This window comes from Takifugu flavidus, chromosome 4 (assembly GCF_003711565.1).
Source record: "Takifugu flavidus isolate HTHZ2018 chromosome 4, ASM371156v2, whole genome shotgun sequence".
Taxonomy (NCBI): domain Eukaryota; kingdom Metazoa; phylum Chordata; class Actinopteri; order Tetraodontiformes; family Tetraodontidae; genus Takifugu; species Takifugu flavidus.
Genome location: NC_079523.1, coordinates 9,132,369 through 9,158,311, shown reverse-complemented (window position 1 = coordinate 9,158,311; position 25,943 = coordinate 9,132,369). Strand labels below are relative to the sequence as shown.

Here is a 25,943-nt window from a genome sequence, read left to right as displayed (position 1 = left end):
TTAAGGGAGCAAGATTTTGCTCAAGCCATTAAATTCAACCCCAGTGTGCTTGTGTCACGCACTCAGCTTACGTGCAGCCTTCAGATGATTCATCTCCAAACCAATGGTTGCTCCTCTTCTGCTGGCGGTTCGGGTGCGACCACCGCCTTTTCTTCTGTGTACGGCGGCAATTAAAATGACAAGCGGGGCTCTGCCTGTTACATAATTCCCCCAGCTAACACAAAGGGACCAATTTTCTCTTGAAATAGAATTGTAGTTTATATTACAATGGTGGAGGACATGTGGGTGGAAGGCAGGGTTCAGATGGAAACATACCAATTAATGAGGATGATGGGGGACCGAACCAGTACAGTCTTGTGGTCAGTGTGGACTGGTCTGGCTGGTGCTGTGTTTGTGCTCCCCGCCGTTTGTTCCGTCGTTAGTGCGGCCACAAAGAGACGTTTTCCACTGGGCTACCCTTATCAAAAAAATAAGGAATTAGCAGTCAATTGGTTGGAGCCTGTTCTCGCTCCAAAAAAGTCATCACACAAGGTCATAATCCAGTGGTCATAATCCCCCCACCGACAACTGTGATTATTCCTCCATTTTGGTGAAATCTAGATATTGATATTATTGATGCCAGGACCCAACCATCGGGGCACCACTCAGTCTTGTGACTGACAATGATACTCGAGGCTGGGTAACACCATAGAGGGGCCTGCAAGGGCGTAGGTTTGCAAGACTAAACGGTCCTTACCAAGAGATCGCATTTGATTTTTCTATAACAAAGTTTACTCACGTGTCTTTGCAAACTCACCAGTAAATTTTTCAGTCTTCACGTGTTGTTTCTTCCACGTGCCAGCATTCTGAATCCAAGCGCGACATGGGTTATCCATCCTGCAATTCCTGCACTGGCTAAACTGAGAGTCCACAGGGTCAGGTTCTCCTCACACTGATGGGCACAAAGCTGGGAAATAGAAAAGAAAACACCGAAGGCGTAGGCTCGGGACAGGTTGACATTATTTCACTTTTGTTAAGCACGCAATGCTAATAGCGCGCTATTTAGCACGTCACTCAAACCTATCATTGCAAGCAGAGGGTGTTATACCAGCCGTCTTTCTGCTGGGGAAAATTGGTAGGCTACCAGTGTGGCGTTAATGTTAGCTACAGTAAACCAACCCTGGCATTCAGGCTGACAACAAGGGATAATAACATCGCCCGTGCATTTCATGCACCTTTTGAAAAAATGCAAACCCTCTCTATTAAATGTGGAGCAAAGACTGAGACCAAGACTGTTCTTTTGGGCCCCTGTCTGTAGGAATGGCCTCAGAAAACATGATCTACCCCCCCTTCTGAAACCTTTCTGTGCCAGTGAGTGATATTTAGCAGCATCTAGTGGTGAAAATCCAGAGGACAGAAAGTGTCGGGCATGGAAATGCCTTTTCCACCTCTGCAGTACCGAATCTTTACAGTTTTGGGCTTTGCTGTTTTAGATAGATTTAGAAATCAGCACTGTAACACTGGATCTAGTAAAGCTAAAGTTTAATACAATTTTACAGTCTGGGTCTTTTCAACCACAGTTACAGGTCCTGGAACAGGTTTCACACTTAATTACACACAAAGTGAGTTTCACTTTTATTTCTAAAGCTCATCCGTCTCACTTTAACTTCATCCTCAGGGGATTCGGGCTCATATTTGGAGTGATCAGCATTTAGATTAGAAAGGTAAACACCCTATAGATCATCTAAGAGTTGTCAGCTAAAGCTCAGCATTCTGCCAATTAATTCTCTGGGGCAACACCAACTTCAATTAATTAATGGATGAGTTGAGCCTGTTTGTTTTTGCCCTCCCAGTGGAATGAGAACCACCTTTATTTTTAAAAAACAAAACAAAACAAATCACAGCGCATCAGCCTCACGCTGCTATAGTCTTATTTTTTCCACATTGTTTATTTGAAAATGGAACCAATAGTTGAAATTACATAAACATCATTGCATTTCTGCACCGTGGGCGTGGAACTGCTGCCGTCATCAGGGCGAGCAGTGAGTCAGTGAGCCGGCCGTTGCTTAAAGTTGAGATGAAACACCCGCATCTTCCCGTGGGATTCAAGTCGGTGGACGGCTCGGCTGCGCAACCTTTGCAGAACCCACGTGAGGGAATCGGAGCCAACGGTCCAGCAATTACAGTTTTATTGTCAAGCACCCGGGATAAAAGACAGATCAGACAACTGCTGACAACAACCCAGGAATGCTCATCTCTCACTTGACTCCCGCCTGAAATGCACAGAGAGCCTTCTCTCTCATTAGACATCAAACCCCCTGAGATCACCCTGCCAAGAGGTGCTCAGCGTGATCTTGTTTGTGAGAAGATAAAAGATTTGAAGAAGACTGGACATATATTCCAGGCTGGGGGGTCATCGGGTGGTCTTCTATGACACGGCTGCAGCAAAGATAACAAAAGAAAAACAGACTTCAAATAGCCTGAAGAGACAGCAGAAGGGCTGAGAAAGTAGCACACAAGACATCAAATGTGGTCCAGGAAGTGCACAGGAAGACGGTGAGACCATACTCGGCCCTGGAAACAAGTAACATTTAAGCTCATCACAGTGTCACACAAAGCATTCAAAGAAATCCCTTTTAAAAAGGTGCAAGTGTAGCAGCGCGCTTTAGCGGAAGCAGTGAATGCTGATCATTTAAATCCTTCGTCAAAGAGTCAAGAAGAGTGACTTAAAAAGGCTCAGGCAGATTAAATTCAAGTCTGAAACACTGTGGCTAAACGCTAAAGAGGCTAATCAGTACACTTACTGCAATTTAAAACAATGAGACAAATCCAAGTAAACAACAGGAACTGATGGGAACTCAGTAATACTGACAATGATTCCCTTTGAGGAGAGACCTGAAATTGACCTTTGAGGTTCAGGCATTACAGTTAGAGAAAACTGCTTTGGGCCATTATATTGGATTTTTGAACAATTCATTAACTGTATAAAGCCAACAACACACAGATCTCGCTCAATATTTACTCTTCTTCTTCAACAACATCCCGCCACGCAACAGCAGGAGACTCTGAGCTCTTCGGGTTGGATTTCCTATGAAGTCGTTCCTCTCTTTCCGTCTGCCGCCCTCCAGTTTGCTCACAGTTCAGGTCTTTAAATGTGATTTCCCCTGAACTTCTGCCTCTGTTCTTCTCATGCCGGACGGATGCGGAGCGGCTCCGGGACTCCCACACTGACGACTCTCCGCTGCCTGACGAGAGCTCCTCCGTCCCTGAGCTGCACTCGCTGCTCCAGTCTCCATCTATGAAGCAAGCAGGGGGTGCACAGATGGTAAGATGACTTTTACAAACAAAATACTTGAGAAACAGCCCAAAAATCAGAACTGGGGATTTCGCCAAAATCTGGATGGTGGTAACTGTAAAGCAAGCTGCTTATTTCCCGAATTGTGTGACTTAAACCTATAGTTTAGTATATATGTATAAATAGGAAGTGGTGATGCAAGGTTTCATAACATAGTAGGTTGCTTTATGATCAAAAGTTATTCCCAAATGTAATAAGCTCTCCCTTGGCCCATCATCATGCGAGTTAACTGAAATGTCGGCATGCTCGAATATAATGTTAAGCATCTTAGCTTAGCCTGGAGGCAGCTTGTCTTGACCCGACTGTGGCAGGATGCCAAGCTCACTAAAATTCACAGGCGGGAAAACAGGTCTGGACCAAATCAGGTTTTATTCACCCAATAGTGGTTCCACAAAAGTACGAAGAAAAACCCCACGGCGGTCCTTGAGAAGAGTCATTGCAGATAACTTTTGGGAGCCTTCAGTGTTTAGATGTCTCCGGGCTTTCAGCAAAGTTTCTCAGGTTTTCCTTCATATATTGGCTGGAAAACTCTTCTGGTATTGATGGAGAACCACAGGTGCAGGAAATATCAGCGCTTCTGTATCTGGGTAAGTTATCAGCTGCTCCATGACCCGAAGGTGGATTATCAAACAGAGCAGGAGAACATTCCAGCTCCACAAAAGCAAAGAATCGGAAAAGTTCTGTCTGTTTCCCCGAATGAGCGTGACGCTCGCTGCACCTTTTGTGGTTGCTAATGAACTATGGGATGTGCAGCAACACCTTTGCCTGAATTCTGAGCTCAAAATAGACCCCGCTTGATTATTAGAAAGTCCTAAAGGACACGTCACTCAAAATTCAGCAGTGTTTTTTTACTACTTCTTACAGGTTAATGGGATATATTTTAATGACAAGAGGGCCGACCTTTGTCTCCCTGTCTCGGCAAATCAATATCTCACATCGAGCCGTCGTTAAGTGCTGTTACGATACCGACGCGTGGAAAACTAACCTTTCATGCGAAACAACGGGCAGAATTGGCGAAAGGCTGGTTGAAATGTTACGCCTCACAAATCCATTAAATCACAGGGTTTATTCAGCTCAGAGACTGAGGAGCCGACAAGTGGTTAAGCAGTGCTGCTCTCCCGACAACTGAAAAAGACGAGTTTGTTTTTCTGAAACCTGCTCCCCACTCCACACCGAACCAGGGCCTCAACACAAACAGAAGCGCCCGCGGGTTCATGACAGAGTTGAAGTGAAAGACAACATACAGCAGCGAGCAGGCGACGGGCTCAGGAGACTCCAAGCTGTGAGGGGAAACATCTTTTCTTTAACGAACTTCAAAGATTAAAAAAAAAAAGAATGGCGACAATTCGACGCTGGTCAGGGACCATGAAAGTCAGGTCTCCCGTTGAAACTTCAATCCCCAAACACAACAAACACCTCCGCTGAAAACTAAATATTCAAAAATCCAGCCTGAAATCTGCTCAGACACCTTTTTTTAAGGAAATCTAACAACATGGAGGAAGGAGAGAGATATCAAAGTGGAAAAAAGTGACTATTGACACAGAATATGAGATTGGGGGCCAGAGCAGACGCACAAGCTTGGACAAGAGCGCAGCACTGACAGTTCAAACTCATTCAAACTCAAAGAAAGTCCAAATGAAAACCTGACTTTTCGTGACCATCCGCCCACTGTGGGGTATCCAGTCCTTCACAAAAAGATAACAGAGGCTGTTAGCAGAAGGCGCACAATCAAAATTGTTTGCACATAATGCTCATAGTCTTAGCTTTAGCTGAAACATCTGCTTCAGCTGCTTAGAAAGTATCTTCATGTTCCAAAGCCCCCCGAACATAAATGTTGGTCACCTGATTTATGTATTATTGAGTGATTAGATGCAGACAAACAAATGGTTAATTAACTGACAGTCCCTTAAAACCCTTGTGAATCTTTTTTTTCTTTTTTTCGCTATGCAGACGGACCATCTATTTATAGACAGAAACGCATTGGGAATTCTAGCCACAAGCTTTTGCTGATTCATTCGCTTTCACGTCATGTGTGTGACTGATTGAGCCGAGCAAGAAATGAAATAAACCATTGGAACTCAGCGCGCTGAGCCCGAAAAGATCAACTAGTTTGGCCTCCTGTTGGTTTTTTCTGCTGCGGTTTAAAGCCTAAAGCAAGTCGCAAAATTCAATCAGCTCATGGGGGAGAAATCTCATTTGGTCTGATGCACATGAGGTATGATGTCTTCATTTTTTTTTTATTTCATTTGAGGTGAAAACTGTCTCTGATTGGAGGGTTGGAGTTTAGCACTGCCCCCAGGCATCATCCTCTAAACTCATCACAGTGACGCTTGAACTTTACTGGAATGAGCTGGAGAGACGGCCTTTCAGAACACTCCAACTGATCTTAGAGCAAAATAATTACAGCGTATCAGCGCGAGATCAACACAACAATCCACGAGGCACCATGTGGCGGGACACAGCTGGGGGTTGTGCATTTTCCCTGGGTTTGACCAACACAATCTCCATTTTAGACAGCTCAGACAGCTGAGTGAGGTGTGCAACCCACACAGGAGGTCAATTTCAGATGCTAGCAGGGAAAGATTGCCCCTCTATACTCTGACGTCTTTCTGCATGTTAATCTGTTAAAAAAAAGTCCTGAAAAACGGGAGTCGTAGGAACTGATTCTGAAGTGGAGACCAGATTGATTTTATTTCAAACAGAAACGTAAAGAAATCCAATAAACAGAACCAGGGTTTTTCGATCACAGCGAGTCTTTGAAGTGCACATAAACGTGTCAGATCCAATGTTCCAGTTTCCCGATGGCTCCCAGTTATTGGAAGTTTATATTCATGGGGGTCCCATTTGGCAGACAAGCGGGGGTACAAGGGGACTATTTGACCCGGGTGGAGGACACTGGGGCCCTGGGGTAGAGGAGGGAGGGCAGTGGGAGTAGACACTGGGAAAGACACAACAGACTGGTGGAGGGAAGATGGCAACACTCCAGACACAACGAAACACAAAACTGACCAGCTGATCTTCAGAAATAGAGAAATATCGGTTCTAAAAAGCCCTCCATCTGTGTTTGATTTCGGAGACAGACGGATCCTGGCAGTGTGACTATATGGTAATAAGTGATGCGAGATCGTGAACGTCAGGTTCTTTAAAGCGGCGCTCTTGACACAGGCGGTGCCTCCCTGAATGAAAAATGTCAGAGGGTGACAGATTATTTTTCAGCTGCCGTCTTACAACGCAGGAAGTCATACGTGAGCAGAGAGCGGGGCCCATATGGGGAAGTATGGGGCTGAGGATGATAGGATGGAGTCAGTGAACCAAAGAGGCCCGTGGTGACCTGAACGCACCGCTGGCCTGCCTGAGCTGATGGTGCGGTGACGGGAGCATCGCTACCTGTCACATTATCATTCACGCTGGTGGACTCAGGCGTCACTCAAAACTCCGCATCCCTGACGGATGAAAAACTCCCCATTTGTAAACGGGGCTCTCAGAGAATCTTCAGGATGGGTGCAAGTTAGGTTTGGATTTGAGCCGTGATGCTTCAGCGCGTCGTATGGTTTTTACGGGAGGCAGGTCCAAGGTGGCGATATTTTATTTAGGGATTCGTCTCCTTCCCTTCATTGGTTCTATGATGCAGCGCTGGTTAGAGCAGCGGAGGAGCTGCATGCCGACACATCCAGATTAAACCACAATGCGCAACCCCCCCTTTTCATTGTATGCAATATTGATTTTCAGCCCAGAGTTGCATTGGTTTTATATTTGAAAGGAGCGAGTCGTTGAAGGCAACGTGATAAATAAAAGCGATGAGTGACGGTCCTTTGCACACTGACGGTGTAATTTTATGCATTTTATTTCAAGTGTCTCAAAGCAAAATTGGTTATTTTAATAATGCCGGGGGGGGGGGCTCAGACAGAGAAAAGCAGCTTGAAACTGGAACTGTGAAATATGAGAACTGAGCAGAAATATAAGCCATCCCTAATTATGACCTAAATGACATTAGCTCCAATGTTATGTGTTTAAAACAAAAACAAGCAATGTGAAGGGGGGAAAACAAATCATTAGATGCACCGTTAGACATTATTTTATTTTTTCAACCAATTTATTTCCCTTTTTCTTTAACAGTAAATCGGCATCAATAAAATCAGTTTCATTATGTGTCTATTCCCACGGAAGCCCTAAATGATTGCACACTTAAGTAATCACCGCTTCAATTAATGGACATGGAATCTAATTTTTTTACTCTACTTCTAAGCAAAGATTTATTATTATGTTCATTTGGTTCTTCTTGTTGGTTTTGGGGAATTCCTTTAGTAACCCGGCTCTTCCTCTTGGTTGGTTTCCCACTCATCAATCATCCTTACATCAGTCAATATGAGCATCAATAATTAATGGGCTGTCTGATCAGTGAAAGTGAGACGGGTGTGATGAATCTGTTCGCCTCAACTTGTACATCCACTTCATATTGAAGGTGCTTGTGTGCCTTTCACCCATGTCTTCAGTCCCAAAGTATCAGCGAGGCTTCCAACAATCCCACGGTGAGTGGCAGCAAGGTTCTAACAAAAGGCTGCAGTGTAAGGCTCTTTCATTAACACCTACAAAGGTGTCAATCACAGTTTTCTAAGGCTGCGCCGCGGAGAGAAACGAAGAGACGGCGGAGGCGATAACCAAGCCCACTGCCGAGTGTGGGAGAATAGTTGCCTCTGGTGAAATCCTCACTGTACAGCAATATTCAACAGCTTGTAACCCAATAGCGTGAAACAGTAAATAGCATCAAGTGCTCATTTTAATGAATGGCACCTTACGCTCTTCCAGGAAATTCTTCAGCTTTGCAGTCTGCAGACTCCCATGCGTGTGGAGGATTCTGCCTGTGCTGTTAGGAACACAGACTGAAACCCAACTGCAGCAGCGGCTTACGTTAATCACTTTTGAGGTGCGCTGCAGGCTCCACAGTCCTCACAGGGTCCACGACGTTTCGCTAACCTCAGCATCCCAAAGTCTGCGTGTGCGTCGCTTTGTTGGTGTGGACAATTATGCTACGTTTAGAGCACGAATAAGCATTTAATTTTAATTGGACCATCCCTGTCAGAGGATGCAAACAAAGGAGGGAAATCAATCTATTGAGCAGAGTACATCCGACCCTGTACCATCTCTCTGTGGAACTGCTCTTAACATGCATGGCTGGACTGACTGATTAACCTGGGCCTGTTAGTCGGAGAAATTCAATTTCAAATGACTTCAGTCGGACAACTGTGGCACGATTACATCTGCTGGATTCACAAAAACGAATTTTGTTTCCCCATCATGTAAACACAAGGACCGGACAGCTCATTAGCAGCTTAAGAGATGTCCGGTCCATTTTGCCGGCATCAATAGAAGACAATCGGAATTACAGTTAAACTTGGATCAGTGGTGGTGAAACAGATGCTCTGAATGTGAATGTGTTTTTGTAATTCAATAATACAGTAATAAATTATTATTATTAATACAGTATTGATTCTGGGGTTTCGGATGAACCATTCTTAAAAAATTCCACTGATAGTTTTCAGAAGTGCTTCGTGTTAACAGAATCGATTTGATGGTGCTGAGCAGCATGAAGGTGATACCTGAGATTTCTGAGTCACTCTGCAGTCCATCCTTTACCGGCGGCCTCCTTTCTACCCGCCGGACTTCGGGGACATAAAAATCTCCCTGGCGAGCCAGTGGTGCCATGAAATGGATCTGACCGTCCCTGTAGATCTCGAGGAACGGGTGTGCGCACAGCCTCTTCTCCTGAAAGAGAGGAATTATCTGAGTGGGGGGAAGGTGGAAACAGATCAACGAGGTCAACATATAGGTTTTCAAACGCCCTAGTGCACCGCCCTTAATAAACAGCTGATGTCTTCAGCATCTGTAATGGATTCTGCAGCACCTCAATGCAAGCATGGACTCGCCAGTGATCCCACCCTTCTGAGTGAAAATAACATGTGAAACCCTCCCCACCCCCTAAACTAATACAAACCTCTTTCACCCGCCTTCACACCTCACAGACAGCACCCCCGCAATCTTCGTGAAGGCGCAGCGTCCGCACTTCCTCCGGAAGCTTCGCGCGATGGGGACCACGCTGCCTCTTCAGGCTCATTAACCTTTCATCTCCTATACTTTGTCATTCTGCTCATGCACAGCCGCCGCCTGTTACTATCACACTTCTGGCATATGCTAAATGTCAAGCAATGTCAGCAAACACTCTGGAGCAACACTCCAGGATCTCCAATCAGCTGCAGAGATCACTTGCATCAACTGGCTAAAACAGGTCTAAGCGTCACTTGACCGCAGTCGGATGTGAAGTAGAGGCACCTTAATCTTTTTCACGCGATCCGATGTGGAGATAAGCTCACGTTCTAATGTGGTAAAGATCTCTGTACTCACAGCCTGAGCTCTTTCTCCTTCCACAAACCTGGGCCGTACTTGAGCTTTATCACAGATAAGGAGCATAAATAATTTGTTATGTATGTCAAATTCATGATATCCCTGCAAGGTTGGAAACTATTAGGATTGTTATCATTTCCTGACAGATCCGGGTAGTCCCGAGTCCCCCTGGTTTCTCATGCTGACGTTCTAGTTTCGAGGAGAGTGGTGACAGGCGGACTGTTTAACGGTACAACGAGAACATCACACGCAGGATCTGATAATCGGGCGTCTGGGCTGAGCAGATAGACATAAGATAGGATCCTTCCAGCAGACAGGCGGCGTCTCTTCAGACTCGGGCTTGTCATCTCTCTCGCCATCTGTTTTCGGAGCCTAATTATGACAGCGGTGACGTTTCCTCTCGCGCCATCAGCGGGAAGAACATTATAAATCTCGGCATTTTCGCCGCATTAATTATTGGCACACTCCCCCTTCGGAATCATTTGTTTTTCTTTACCGGCTCATCTGGATCTGCGTGTTGCAGGCTGTCGGTGTGAGGCCATTCCTGCTCATATGGTCTTGTCATTTAGATGGAAATAGTCCAGCCTGGCGAATCAGGAAAACCTTCTTGGGTATTATATAAAATGGCAATTTGATTGACTGGTTTGAATTCTGGGCTGACGGAACGCAGCTTTTTTTTAAAACAAAACAAAACTTTTGCTCAAACAAAAAAGTTTTCTGTTGCAGGGACTTGTGTTGTTTCATCTACTTCGCACAGCGCAGGTTCTCGGAAAAAAAATGCATCAAATCGGCACTGGAATATTCACATATGAGAACTACTTCTTGGAAAAAGGTGAAGAGGTGGGAACTCCTGACATTTGGCAAACACTGACGGTCATAGAGGTAATTAAAGATTCAAGAAATGCTAATTCATGCAGAGATGAATATTCAGTTTAAAGGGTTGGGCCGTCTGTGCGTATGCTTAACGACAGACACACTGTGACTGAGTTGGTCTCACTACAAACATTGTTTGGATGGATGCGACCATGATACAGTAGTTGATGGAGATATCTGACAGGAAGCTGAATCTGATTCCAATATCCTTCGTAAACTGGCCAAAAAATGGCAGTTAAAAGAATGAACGCTGGCAAAGATTCGTAAAATGTTGAAGCGACAATCTGCTGATTTAGATCCCCGAGTTGGTCTGATCCACCAATGGTTTCAGCTTCGTGGCTTCACTCGGGGGAGCTGGATGGAAGGACAGCAAAAACAGGATCTGCCACCACCAGTGTCCCAACTTTATCCCCAAAAACTGTCCAAGGAAGGATGAAAAGCTTAAAACCATTTCTAGAAGTGCACGATATTGATTGCTTACCAGCCAAAACCGTCCAAGTTATCAGCTCCAATCAAAAAGGACTCTCCTGCTTTGATGGGAGACCTTCAAATGCCATTTTAGGCCGTCAGGTCTGGGCACCTTCACCATTCACGCGCCCACACAGGGAGGCTGAGGCCATTACCTTCACCCACTGCAAGCAACACCAGTGAGCCTCGTAGGGAGGACAGGTCAGCTTCTGTGCGTCCTATAAACAGCAGACCTGGGACATAGGTCAGGCCACTAATTAGTCCAGCAGTGGAATCAGTGAGACAAAGTGTCTCTGGCAGCCTTCTATAATTGGGTAGGGGGGTTGTGAGTAGTGCACCTATTGATTTTTGCTTGATCATTTCTATACTTTGCTATCACGGTCTTTGCCCAGGAGGCTACTCCCAGAACAGTTCAGTGTAAACATTTTATAGTAAGGTCATAATTTCTGCCTTCAGGGGAGGGGAACAGCAACATTTGAAGAGCAATAGAGTTTTATTTCATGTTATTATTATAGTGTGAAAGGCCTGGGAAATTAGGCTTTGCCCTTTTCATAACCAGTATGAATCAAAATGAAGTCCCAGTTTAGAACACAACCCTGGTAAAGTTGCCGAAAGAATCCGTCAGGAACATTAGACGTTTCCATAAAAGGTTCACGTGCACTTTAATTCACCTTGCAAACTAAGAATTGGTGAGTCTAAATGAGGGAGAATATGTGCTCTGCTCAGAGTGTCCTCAAAACACCCCGAGTTCTTTGAGTTCCTGCTAAAGCTCCACTGGCGTTGTGAGAGGAAGTAAGAAGTTGTACATAACCAGATCCTTAATAACAGGCAAAATTAGCTGATCGATGTGCCAACACAAATAAGCTGCTAGTTGGGTGATTTGTGACAGGATCTATCCCTATAGTATATGTAAACTGATCAATACTAATTCTAGTTTGATGCCCGTAAATCATTGTGAAAACCACTGTTTACATCAGGGGGCTATATACCCTCTAGGACATGTGTGTCCGGAAATACATGAGGAGAAAATTCATCCGTTCGCACGTCGCTCTCCTTAGAGCCTTTTAAGAGACATGAACCTCAGGAAGGACCCCTGCTGAGACGGGCAGCCGTCTATTTTAGCAACAAGCACATGGCTGAGCGGAGCCGCGTCAAGCTGCGTGGGTTGAGGAAGTGTTTCTTTTCAGCCGCCAAACGATCGGTTTGAGATGGACACAAACAGCAACCTCTGCCTCTGCAGAGACCACTGTTCTCATCCCTGTGTGAACCAGGCAAAGGGTTCTTTTAGAACGACCATTAAAGCTCCAGCACATACCACTCATCAGGAGCTCATAAAAAGCAAGTTCAACTCATTCGAACACTTTAATTTGCCCGTTTGTTCTTTCCTGCAGTTATTCTCTCCAAATTGACCTATCAAGCTCCAGCCACTGATTAAACCATTAATAACTTTTTCCTAAAACTCGAAATAGCTTGTTTGATGGTTCGCTGATGACAAAACTCAATTCAACCTTAAAGTGACTTGGTTCTAATTGCCTTTCCTCATTTCTTATGAGGGGAATCTTCCTTTGTCCTGCTGCAAAGCTCTCTTTACTTTCATCTGGAGTTTCGAATCAGGACCGATTCCAGCAGACATGCCTGGAGAGCAGTCAGCACAGACAGAGCTCTTCACAAAAGTCCAAGCGCTGTAATATAAGATAAAATCTCACTTTCACTTCACAGTGGCCAGGATTGCTGTCACTATACCGGGATTTGGAGACACTGCCAGGAAGCACACATGACATCACTGAAGTGGTCAGGTGGGTTGAGACCACCCAAAAAACCAAAAGCCCGGAGTCGTAAAATATATGTAATAAACAATATATATGTCAGAATAGCCAGCAATGTTTCATGTTATGCACAATGAAAGAAAGAATAATTAATTGTGCAAATAGGACATTTTGCTATATGATCCCAGTTGATGTTTTATGCGTAACAGTCTGGAAAATCAGACAGCTGATATTGTTGGGAGGGAGTCAAACTGTGCCTTACCACTGCTGTCACTGCTGCAGGTATAATTTGCCTCCACAGCCTGCCAGCACATCGCTGGAGCTTTGCTCTTGAATGTTGCAGCAGGAACTGTAGTTTTATAACTTTTGTGACTTCTAATCTGTATAAGTGAGCTTCTTCTACATGTGTTGTACCAGAGCGAGGAGAGAAATACTGCTAAATATATACTGATATACACTTTCTATAGTAGTCTAGGGATATAAAGAAGTACATCACTGTAAATAGCATATAAAGATGCTTTTAGTAGCTGCCATTATTAACTTTAGAAATGTGTCTCTTTAATCACACTTCATTCTTCTGCGCGGCATTTTTCATTTTGACATTTTCTTCCAGTGGATCTCAGTAAATACATAAAATCCTTGATTTCCTTTGCTGGCTATTTTCATCAGAGATCAAAGAGTTGCAAAGGGTGCATGGAAATAACATCCATTAACGCTCGAGTCCTCTTCCCGCGATGCTGTTGTCAATGCGGCTGAGATATGAGCAACATGGACGGTTAATATTCAACTGATGGCTCATAACAACCGTCCTCTTTGGCAGCACGGCACCCGCAGATAACGCAAGCATAAGACCGTCCCTCCTATCTCGACCCAAAGGACCCTGCAGTTTTTTGGGCCATATAGAGAAAAAAAATTGGAACTGATAAATGGGATTAAACCAAATGGCGGGTGGCTCCATCGACTAAAATTGCCCTCTTACAACATTGAGATGATATGAAAGATTGTTCCTCTTCTGCCCGGGCACAAATCTAGCACCATCCAAAAGGCTTTAAAAGACACTAAAGACGCACTGTGCAAAATTGAGCTCTGCTTGTAAGTATTCAGAAGTCAAGCATACTGGAAATGGTGACCTTTGTTAGAAAATCCATCTCACATACATCTGCTAAAAGACTGCAGAGCCAATATTAATAAAAATACCCATGTCATTTCCTCGGACAGCACATCCCACCACTTTAGTCAGTGTATTACTGGCTTTAATCACACAGCGAAGGGGTATTGGACCACTCATCTTCTACATATTATTACTCTGCCTTCTTGCTTCACTTCAGCTGTACCTGCCGTTGGTGGAAGTTTCGCCAACACGAACTCCTTCATCACAGACGACACAGCGAGGCGTTGGGGGAACAAGTGTTAAAAACTGCCCACAGTTCTTAGAAGCACTAACGTCTAATGCCGCTGTGTCTGCTATTGCATATTGAATGTATTTCAGACCATTTTAAGTTCTTTAACAAAGTGGAGGATGCACTGAGTCATCACTGTTACTTTCATTATTGACTAAGCTGAATCAAACTTGTACTTTTTACCCGGTAGCAAAAACTAAAAATGTCAAATGAAAACCATTAAAAAGGAATCACATCCAGTCCTGCAAAAAACACAGGCTGAAAAGAACAGCACTATTTTCTTTCCCTGGACTTTCTTGTCCTCTTCTTCTCTAAATTTCACCCAATAAAGTCACTGTATTACGACTGTATCTATTCCGCTCTGCTGTGCTACAAGCTTATTTGGAATGTCACAGTAAATCCACCACAGTGATTCCTCAATATAACCGTCCTTTCAAATATTTTCTAAGAGTCCTATTGCTACACAAAAAGAGTAGATAAAGGGAGCCAGTCCCTGTTTTCAGCCCTTTGCAGAATTCACTTCATTTTAAAGCCCCAAATCAGGACAAAAAGAGGGCTGAAGACATAATGAGTGACAGTAGTCGCTGCCACTGCAAACAATCCAGGTGTCACTCAAGCGACAGCGTTCTTAACACGGACTCATTCAGCCCTGACAAATGAACACGGGCTGCCTGGAAGTCGGCCAGCTGAACGAAGCAGTTAAGTCCTAAGCCTATTTTTTATCTCTTTCCACTCTCTATAGGTGGGCGGCTGAGGTCCCAAACCTCTGCACCACCGTCAGGTGCCCCCACCCTATCGTCATTCTCATACTTGAATGCTTCAAAATTGGCTCTCAGATTGCTTTTCAGAGGATCCCTCCAGAGAGCACTGGAGAAAATTCCTTTAATTTGCATTTCAATCTTAACAACGGCTGTGACGGAGCTGTCGGACTTGTAACCAACATATTCACTCAGTGGTCACTTTATTAGGTACAGTGTGCTAATAAAAGGTTGGATCCAATTTAGCCTTCAGAACTGCCTAAATTCTTCGTGGCATACCTTCATCAAGGTGTTGGAAACATTCCTGAGGAATTTTGCTCCATAATACCACAATATCCATAATGCTGACATAATACCAATTTTTGGGGCTGCACATCTATGATGAGAATCTCCTGTTCCGCCACACCCCAAAAGGGCTCTATTGGATAGAGATCTGGTGACTGTGGAGGCCACTGGAGGACAGCGAACTCATTGTGATGTTCCACAGACCAGTTTGAGATGATTTGAGCTTTGTGACACGGTGCATTATCCCCCTGGAAGATGCTCCACTGTGGTCATAAAGGGATGGATGTGGTCAGCAGCAAAACTCTGCTGTTTGAACAATGCTCAGTTGGTACCGAGGGGCCCAAAGTGTGCCGAGAAAATATCCCCCACACCTTTACACCAGCAGCAGCCTGAACCGTAGATACAAGGCAGGATGGATCCATGCTTCCATGCTGTTTACGCCAAATTCTGACTCGACCATCTAAGCGTTGCAGCTGAAATCGAGACTTCCTCAGGTTTCCATGTGTTGGGTGATGCATTTCTGCATCTGCCATAATGTTGCCTGTCCATCATCTGGAACCAGTCTGCCCATTCTCCTCCGACCTCTCACATCAACAAGACCTTTACGTCCACACGACTGCTGCTCACTGGGTATTTTCAGAAGCTGCGGCTTCTGAAATACTCAGAGGAGCCTGTCTGGCACCAACAACCATACCGCCTTCAAAGTCACTTAAACCCCCTCTCCTCCCCGTCCTGATGCTCCGTTTGAAATTCAGCGATTTGTCTCGACCATGTCTCCAAGGCTGAATGCATTGATCTGCGGCCATGTGATAGGCTGATTGGCTACCTAATAAAGTGAGTTTCCCAGAGACAGAACTGTATGCTGTCTTTCTTGTACTTCTGGGGGCATCCTGTGGGGGTCCTTTGGGGATTGGGTTATCCAGGTTCGAATCTAACTACTCGGACAGTACAGGTGCACTTTTGTGCAATTTTTTGGAGGAAAGCTGCGATTTATTCAATAGCAGAGGCAGTTTGGAGGGTGACTACTGCCAGCCCTGCAAACTACCGGGCAAGTTAAAAGCCCTCCTAAAATGATCACTAAAACACCAAGCTCAATCTGCACATCCTGACTGATGAAAAATGGTAAAATGGCTGTGGGCATGTGCGATTTATTCCATATCTAAAAATATCTGCAGATCTTAAACTGTAAACAACCCCCAGCGGCTGATCTTGATCGGGAGCGACACTGCAGTAGAAGATAAAGTTTAAATCTGATCAATCATATGTAGATGCGACATTTAACACCAACAGTAGGTTCCCAATTGCAGAAGGATGAAAGTCGCATTTGAAGGTTTGACAAGGCTCCTGTGGGAAACAGCAGCTTGCTTGGTCACACACAGCACATCTGTCAAAGGATGCCGGCTGATTATGTGTAATAATATCATATAATGAAGAGACTGTACAGAAATGAGCGGAGATGGTTCATTATAGTCCATTCAGGACATTGTGAAATGAAATTAGACCTAATTGAAAATGCTCGCACTATTCACGTAAGTACTCACACCTCAGAGTTTTCAGTTGTGATTTTTAGACTGAGGGAGAAATGGAGAGAACATTCTGAGGCCGAAACTTAAAGCAGAACCTTCTTAAAATATGAGTGCGCCTACTGTTTTATTTAAATGGGCTAAAACAAAACCTGTTAAATCAAAGATGGGAAGAAAATAAAACACACATTAACTGTATTTACACCAAACACAGGTAGAAATAACAGAATATTCACCATCGCAACTCAAACAGAGCAAGGCTATCAAGCTAACGGGCTTGGAATTTATTCAATCTGAGCTCCTTCACTATATTTCACAACATAAAAACTAACTGAATAACAATTAAATCAAGCCAGTGGTAACTGCCAGCACTGCTTTGTCCAGCAAGTAATCCACACAACCTTTTCTGACCTTTTCTGTATGTACGTCACCATTAGCCGGCCCTGTGGACTGCCATCTGTGCACTGCTTTGCATCGCTCTCATGTAGACCCATACAAACTGTGAAGGGCAGTGCCTCCCACCCCAAAAACAGCTACATTTCCTACTGAGCTGAGGGGGGGGAATGTATGATTTCCCCATTACTGTAGCTGCTAAAACGGGACATTTATACGGAACAAAAGAAAAAGGCATTTTATATTCAAGCCCAAACCTCTGTGCTGGCAAGAAACTTCTGTGCCCTCGAGCCAACAAATGCTCCATCGTCTGCCTTAAGATCTCGCTGAATGTCAGCAGAGTTATCAGCTCCACCTCGTGCCCGATCCATTCTCAAGGCCTGGCGACTGTGCTTGAAATAAAACTCAAGGTCTTAAGGGGTGTGTGATGTATCCCCCGCCTTTTCCAAATAAAAAAACAAAAAAAACTGGAACCGATCGATGGTGTGAGTGGGCAAATATCATGGCCAACCGTGGGGCATCGGCTCAAAGTGCTGGATGGAAATCATTCGGCCGTGACGGGCCATCCGAAATGCTGATGAGGAAGCTTGTAAAGGTCTCGCCACTTGGGATAGTTGAACTGTCAGCCATCAGCACCGAGCAAAGAAAGGGGAAACTTCTTTGAAACGAGAGGTTGCTCGTGTGCAAACTGAACTTGTATTCTTACGCATTATTATTGATCTTATTACAAAAGGTCAGTCTATTCTTATCCATCTTTTGTGACATCGCCTATATGTTAAGTTACGCTGCAACTTCCTGGATTTCTAAAGAGAACACAAATCTAATTTTGTGCTTCTGCTTATGAATTAGTTCTAATAGCGCTAAGCTTTTCCGGGCTTTCCTTCCGTACAGGTCAATAAGAACATAAATGTCACCACCTTTTTTCCCCCGTCAGTCATTTAAATCATTAATAGCTAGAGGGGAAATAATGGAAGAGGACAGACAGCCACCCACATGCTACCCGCAGAATCAGCACCGGCTACTGCAATTAGCATATTCTAACCTTGTAGCCGAGTTCAGAATCAATGTTAGCAAGTGGATAAAGTTTGTTTCGGGCTGACCTTTCAGACAGGTTAAGAGTGACTGCAGAGCCAGATTCAAACAGCACCGAAGCAGATGGCAGAGGCGGCCAGACAGGACACACTCGCACGTTCTTCCAGCCGACGCTGAGTGATTGAGACGACCTGTGGTGTCGCCACCTGTTTTGAACGCGCTGCGTAATTAAACCGCATCCACCAAACCACGTGCCCGACAGTATGACTCACTTTCCCAGCATCAACAGGGAAGCTCTCATGGAGACCGCGCGTCTTTTGACGCCATTGTCTTGACTTCACACCTACTTTTCCGCCATGAATCTCTTCCAGCTGTACACACCTATGAACTTCAGAGGAAGTTGAGAAAGTGTTGAGAGGGGGAAAAAAACACCTCATGCTTTTTTTTTTCACAGATTTAAATTTGCTTAGTTTGAAAACACACTGTGACTCACGTGTGTGTGTGACGTACACAGGGTTGGATATTGATCATTTACATAAGGTTTAATGCATGCAGGAAAGATATTTTAAGCTACAGAGGTCAAAACCCTTTGTGACCTTTGAGAGGTTACTGTTGTGGCTACATTTATGTGACTGAGTGATTAAGAAGAGTGGACAGAAGCAGCCACAGTGGCAGTAAAGGGTCAGTGGGTACCTTGATGTAATGCTGTAGCTTTGGGTAAACTCTTCCTACTCCCACAGGGACCGAGAACACCGTCCTGTGGGGGAGCGAGGTAGTGACCACGTGCGTGGCTTCAGGGAAAGAGAAGACGTTAAAGCCCGAATCCCCGCAGCGTTTGAGGAGCTCCTCGTCGGCCTTGTCTTCTCCCTCGCTCAAAATCCTGCCGACGGCATAACGACACCGCGGCCCCTGCGAACAGGGACGAGCAGATAAACAAATAATAGTGAGGAGGGGGCAGAAATGCAGAAGGATTATTGCCCATATTGAATAACTGTTATAGTATTCCATTATGAGCCCGCATAATGCCATTAGTGAGTTCAGATCCTTTGGGATGACAACAGGTAGATTAATGCTGTCAGGATTGCTGAGCTTCCTGTCAACAACGTGCAAACATTAAAGATGGGATAAAATAAAGGATCTCCCTTCTGAAGTCAGCCCTTATTCCGAATTTGAAGAAAAAATAAGATCATCAGTTTTCTTGAATTGGAAAGCGTTCTTTTCCCCCATTCCACTGCCCATTAAAAAAGAAAGAGAGAGGGAAAAGGAGACGCTCTTTTGAGGTGCAAGACTTGTTCCCCACTGTGCTGAGCTGTGCACAACTGAAGCCTTGTGTACTGAATAAGCGAGAACGCTCCAATTTGTTTCATAAAAACCACCAAGGCTGTCTTTCCAGCACAGTGTGTGAGCTCCTTTCCTTCCTTAGAATCTGGCGACTTAAAGAATGTGAATTTGAATTTAAAGGAAAAGAGCTCACGTAACTTTCGGGGAACTATTTTACGAGCATTCCAGGCAGATGTGATGTTTTGGAGTCTCAGTAAAAGGCCAATAGAGGCCAAATTTAATAAAGATTTACAAAAAAAGGGAAGATTTAACAAAATTGAATAATCCCTCTCCAGTGGTGACAAAATGATCAATTACTTCTATATTGGTGACCTTCAGCTAATGTCTCCTCCCTAATATCTCCTTGTTAGAGCGGTGAATATATTTGGAATGCTTCGCACATAAGGACATTTTTTTTGACACTGGATATTTTGGGGGCTCACAGTGGGACATCTGAGCCAAGCAGAATTATTAATCATCATGGCAGAGCTCTGCATGGAGACTCCAAAACAAGGAAGTGCTGCCAAATGCACGAGCTTCTGTCCACCGTCTTAGCGTCTCCTCTTTACACTCACCAACAGACACATGTGTCACCTTTGATGCCGATTTCAGACGCTCTCAACTCATCTGACGCAAAAACAAGGGTTTGGATTTCGACTGAAGGGACTGAGGCTGTGACATAACATCGGCGGTGATGCTTTGCGTTTTGGTTTTCTGCTATTTCATCACACAGGACAAATATTCAAACAATACGCACACATGCTGATCAGAGACCTCCCACAGCTGCCACGGACGTGACGTTTTTATTGGACAAGCTAAAATCCAACGAGCGAAAATGATACCGCCAACACCAATTGATGTTTTTTTTACGAGATTCTGGCATTATCGCCACCTTGTGTCCATCACGCAGAGGTGACACGAAGGCACTGACTCGGAAACCTTGATGAGGCTGGTGGAGGAGATGGGCTTAGTGGAGTAGATCCACAATGTGCTCACTGTGCGGAAAGGCAGACAGATCTGTTCCAGCGCCGTACCCATGGCAACCAATTGTAGACCAGCCTAATTGTGGCTTAACTGTCTGTTGTCGCCTTGCAGGAAGCAAACAACTAAAATTACAAAACCCATATTTGGCTAGTAGAAACCTTACATGATCTGTACTTTTGATAATTCTCGCCGCAAATGTCGGTAGAGGGAATCTCACTATTGAGACACCAGGCATGGTGCCTCCATCTGAGAGAGAATCCCAGCGCGGAATTGCATCCTTAGGTTCAGATGCTAATGAACCAAGATCATTACGCCAATTATTTTAACTGAGATCAGGACTTGGCTGTTACCGTGCAGAGGGTCGAGGACTCGATGCTAGCCTAATTGCTGGCTTGGGGATGAGGATGAGGAATAACAAAGGGGTTTTGAAGCCGAGCTGGGAAGAGGTCACCACTGAACTCTGCCTCACATTCCAGCCAACTGTTGTCTATCAGGCTGCCACAGATTTAAGTCAATGTGGACAATCTGCATACAACAAAGGCAGAATTCTGCTTCAAATGGTTGAAATAGCAATGATGTTCTAGTTTTCTGTACTGGCATATGCAATATTGCTTGAAGCAGATTAAATATCTGGATGGTTGAATATTTATGTAGCAGAGCCGAGACACATTGCACACATGCTTTAGTAAAATAACTAGTAACAGACTGAAGAGATCAACCCTCCGTTGTCACAGTAAATATTAATTTAATGGCCAATCCTAAGATATAGAAGACAGTGCTGGGTTAATAGTTGAATTAATGTTTGAATCACATGGAATCAGAAAGTATTTCTAGTGCTTTAACTGTTTGCAGGGGAGCACGCAACAATATTGTTATGAAATTATCGGAGGACTGTAGCAGAAACATGGTCATTTGTATTTGAAGGGCTTTGTTGACCCTTTATGATGACTTTGTATTTCTTTCAAATCAAAACATGAACACGGTGCCCAGATCGAGCATAAACAGTGGAAATCTAGTGTGCTTTTCTGTGTCAGGAAGAAACTCCTGCATACTTGTCATGTTTGATGTGCACTGCCTTGACATAAACCCTATCTTAGTGTGATCTGACCGTGTTTTCCTGTTTTCATCTGAAAACACAACAGTAAATGAAAAAGTCTCAAAACCTTGTTTCCAAAAATTGTTATCTCAACTCCTGAATTCAACAGAACTGAGTGTTTTGGCTTATTAGTGATTTTAATAGCTGTTTTTTTTCCTGCCAATTATCTTGAAGACTTGTCTACTGATTATCATTAGTCATGCAACACCCTCCGTTTCCATTCCTAGATTAACTCTTCTCTCGTGACCAAAAGCTTGCAGCCCACTACAGAGATAATATAAAATTCTTCTTTATGTACCTGTAAACCTTCTAATGAGTGAGGTTTAAAACTGTTAATCTGACCCTCCAGACCCTCCACAGACAGCACTTAATTGCAAGGTGCAACTTTCTGTTGCGGCCCCCTCTCTTTTCCATGGGTCTATTTAAAATAAACAGCTCACACAGACTCGCTTAAAAAATGGGAACTGGCACCACATGTATTTGAGGTCCCAGAATGTTTCCTGGATTAGGTATCAGCAGATCAGTCCCAGAAGATCTTATATCCTGCTGCTTATAGAAACGGAGATGCTGCCAAAGATGAGTTCACACGGTGGAACGCTGTGAAAAGCACGTCAGAGAGAGCCTACTCACTATTGTGATTTTGTTTATCATGGGAGCCTGTGCTCTTTGGATATTTACCGGTAAGCTTTCTCATTGAGTTGGAGCTTTCATCAACATGCAGAAAACGTACCTTTTGTCATATTTTATTGAAATTCTTAATCAGGAATTGATGATTGATATCCACATACTACACAGGCCCTGTTTTCCATCTCTTCTTATAGGAAACATTATACCAAAAGAAAAGATCATCTTATAAATTTTCATTTTCTGCTGTAGATTCTTAAAAGAATATGATTGTTTTGCTGTTAGAGGGTGAATTAAAAGACTGGTGTTGAATAATTGACCAGTGAATATGCACACTCCCCATTACCTAAATTCCACTGCAGCTGTCCACCCTCTCAACATCTTCATGACACATTATTACCACATCATCAGTTGAGGAAATCGCTCTGCTATAATGCACAGATGGTAGTGCAAACACTTGATCACAGCAATTGTAAAATAAACCTCCTAAAAGGCAATTATTTCATAAAAATGACAACTTGTCTTGCAATGCAACATACTGAAGAATTTGCAACACTATTACACTTTTAAGGTATATTTGGGAAAAGATTAGTTTGAACATGACTTATAAATTTAGAACTCTGTCAACAAACGTGTAATATAGGTTAACAGAATAACTTCACTGATATTTATTGCTTTGGTAACACATAATTCATGTTGGGCATCAATGCGCCAATACCGCCATCTATCGGTGTATGCAAAAACATCCTATTTATTCTCGTCCGCAATTATATTTGAATGAAATCATTAAATAATGTGGGCTCAAAAAAAATTAAATGGCAACTACTTTAAGAGAGCTGTGGGTTACCTTCTTAGGGTCATCATAAAATACAGCAACCTGTGGAAGCTTTGGTCCAATACTGTGAGACTCTTTAAAAAGTTGCCCAGTTGTTCTGTATGATCCTTCTTTGACTATATAGGCAAAAGTAAACTTCTTTATTGGTGGGCAGCCGGTTAGGACATTGATCCCTGAAACGAAGTTCGAATATAAAAGATGAGCAACTACTGTTATAGCAGTGAACACCGAGCTAATTACTACACACGGAATCAACCAGTCTGACATCTTCGATCACGAACGCGTAAAACTGGTATTCTTTTTGGTTAGTAAACAACCAAGGATGTTTTCGTCTAGGCTACACCATTTAAAATATAGATTTCCTAGTTTAGGACTAAGGTTTCTTTTTCAATAAATGTATACAGTAGATGCACACGATTTTTCTTGCCGGACTTCCTGGAATGTTCCATTTCTGCCGCTCGAAGGGGTGACATTTCTTTGAAATAAGATCCTACATGAGCCCTATTAGCATATTTTATGCTGGTGTAAATATTTCAGAGCACTAATTATATATTTGTCAGCAGTATGTTCTTGTATAGCTATGTTGTATTTAATGTTCGCCATTTATTTTTTAATTGAGTCAAGTCAGGAAAAACACAATAAATAAATTTCCTGATCTCTCACCAGTCAGCCAGTGTGTAACAAAGAATAAAAACCAGGCCAGTTCGCTTATATAATGTTTGTGTCTAAGAATTAATATAATGCAACTGGTAAACAATAAGTCATTTACCACATGGTGGTATGTCCCACTTTGAGACTCCCTGAAGGCATGCAACATGCAGAAATAATTAGTTTATTTTATTGAAAGATAACTGAAATTGCAAAAGCAATACATAACCAAACACTACAATATCCATAGGGAGCTCTATGGAATCAAAACAATTCATGTCATTTCTAAGAAATAACAATTTGAAATCAACTATGAATCAACCAAAGGGCTCAATATTTTCCTTTTCCCACAAACAGAAGCAGCAGAACTTTTTCTTGTTGTACGTGCTTGCTGATGTTTTGAGTTACATACCCTCTTCAGATTATTTTTTGGATATTTCCAGGAAGTATCTTATTTATTGCTTTATACGTGATTTGTGCTATTTGAAAATGGATTTTAAAGTTTTAATTTTAAGGGTAGCAATTTTGTGTGATCTCTATTATGAATAACTTTAATGTCTCTTTTCTGCAATATGGTTGATTATATTTTGAGTAAAACATAAAATCTGTAATTTGGAGTGATTTGTGGTCAAGAAATTGTTTTGCTTTACTCAGAAATGAAAAGCTTCTTGTTTTATATGAGACTTTATCAACACTTATTAAACTTCTTTTTATATACTATTTCAATATCTATCCCATCTACTTGTATCAGTACTTGTGTATTCTTATTTGTAAAACAAACAGAGGGCAGGAGTTGCCTGTACAAATCGAGTTTTCCAGCCTTGTTTGGATACATTTAAGAGTGCATAACAATAACTGTTATGATTCAAATGCAAAATGTGCTTATTATAACACTAACTGCCCTGTTCAGGAAAATCACTTTGAACTTGAACTGGACAGGAGAGAGACACAACCTGCAGAGGCAAAGGTTTAAGCACCATTTGCTTGTGAATTATTGAATATTTCAGATTTTATCTTCCAGCAACATGGCAACAAGAGAGAGGGGAGCCAGCAGGGTAAGATTTTTGAAGCATTTTAAACACAATTAATTTATCACCATATGGTGCAGTGAGAAAGCTTTCATGTATTTTTACTTTAAATAAATATAATTATATATACATTTATATATGTGTGTGTGTGTGTGTGTGTGGTGTGTGTGTGTGTGTGTGTGTGTGTGTGTGTGTGTGTGTGTTTTCTTATAATACAGCCATATATTAAAAAGTGAATATGTGAACAATACTCCAGATTTAAAAATTGAAAACTAGAATTTTAAAAGTTCTTGTTAATTTCATGAAGATGTAATCAAAGTAGCAACATATGTATTCAGACTCTTTATGCTCAGGACTTAGTTAAGATGTTCTTGTAAAGGTTCAGGATTTGCAGGGATAAATGGCCTTCTGTCCTGGTTCTTCTAAATATTTTCCATCTAGGAAGGAATATTAATTATGTCAATGCAACATTATATTTGACAATTAGATTTGTATTATTATATTAAAGATTTGGCATAGGAAACACACATTTGCTTCTCTCTCATATTAAAAGACATCTTTTACTTTACAGATGTCTAGCAGAGCCATGGGGAATATAAAGAGGTGGCAGAGAAATTATGAACAGGGGACAAGAGACAAGGACCTGAAAGATCACTAGAGGAAGGATGCGATCCAGCTTCAGGGGGAGAGAGATACACTCAGAAGAAACTCATCTTCAGTGAAAATAAAAACAGCAGATTAGAGTTTGAACTGCAGAAAATGAGCCAAGGAAGTCCACCCATAAAAGCTCTCCAAGACCAGCTGGCTCTCTTAAAGATAAAATATGAAGAAGCTGTAACCTGTTGTCATCTCAAAAATCAGTACGATGGGGCAAGAGAGCATCTTCAAAAGAGAGAAGATTCTCTTCAGCAACGCCTCAACACAGAGGAGGACTGGCAGAAAACAAAAGCTTCTCTTAATCGCCAGAGTTCAGAAGACAAGTGGTGCAAAGAAGTGAGTCAGCTGAAAGAGCTCCTCAAACAGAATGACCAGGAGGTCCAAAGACTGACCAAGAAAAAGCAAATGAGGACCAAAGCTTTCTGCGACATTTTGTATCTCCTGACCGTCAAAGAACGCTGAACTCCAGAAGAGCAACCACAAATGTCAGAATCTGGAGGAGAAGCTGCAGATGACATTA

General features: G+C 43.0%; 1 protein-coding gene across 2 annotated transcripts; it reads right to left on the bottom strand.

Moving 5' to 3' along the window:
* Window positions 1-1,909: 1,909 nt before the first annotated feature.
* On the bottom strand, window positions 1,910-23,523 carry LOC130524798 (testis-expressed protein 264-like). 2 transcript variants are annotated; one of them, XM_057031236.1, is made up of 6 exons: window positions 23,103-23,523; window positions 18,925-19,140; window positions 8,932-9,097; window positions 3,002-3,275; window positions 2,508-2,553; window positions 1,910-2,448 (listed from the first exon to the last, which is right to left on the bottom strand). In XM_057031236.1, the coding sequence occupies exons 1-6, from the start codon at window positions 23,355-23,357 to the stop codon at window positions 2,323-2,325; spliced, it is 1,083 nt and encodes a 360-aa protein (XP_056887216.1). In that variant the 5' UTR covers window positions 23,358-23,523; the 3' UTR covers window positions 1,910-2,322. The 2 variants fall into 2 exon arrangements, with proteins under 2 accessions (XP_056887216.1, XP_056887218.1); XM_057031238.1 differs by having other exon boundaries at window positions 1,910-2,553.
* Window positions 23,524-25,943: the final 2,420 nt, after the last annotated feature.

What these genes read in the sequence shown, in the direction of transcription:
- LOC130524798 (XM_057031236.1), bottom strand. Translation starts at nt 23,357, where the DNA reads ATGTCAGACTGGTTGATTCCGTGTGTAGTAATTAGCTCGGTGTTCACT. An exon ending in TTTATGATGACCCTAAGAAG is followed by an intron (nt 19,141 to 23,102) that starts GTAACCCACAGC and finishes CCCTGTTCGCAG; the next exon opens with GGGCCGCGGTGTCGTTATGC. An exon ending in GATGTTGTTGAAGAAGAAGA is followed by an intron (nt 2,554 to 3,001) that starts GTAAATATTGAG and finishes ACTTGTTTCCAG; the next exon opens with GGCCGAGTATGGTCTCACCG.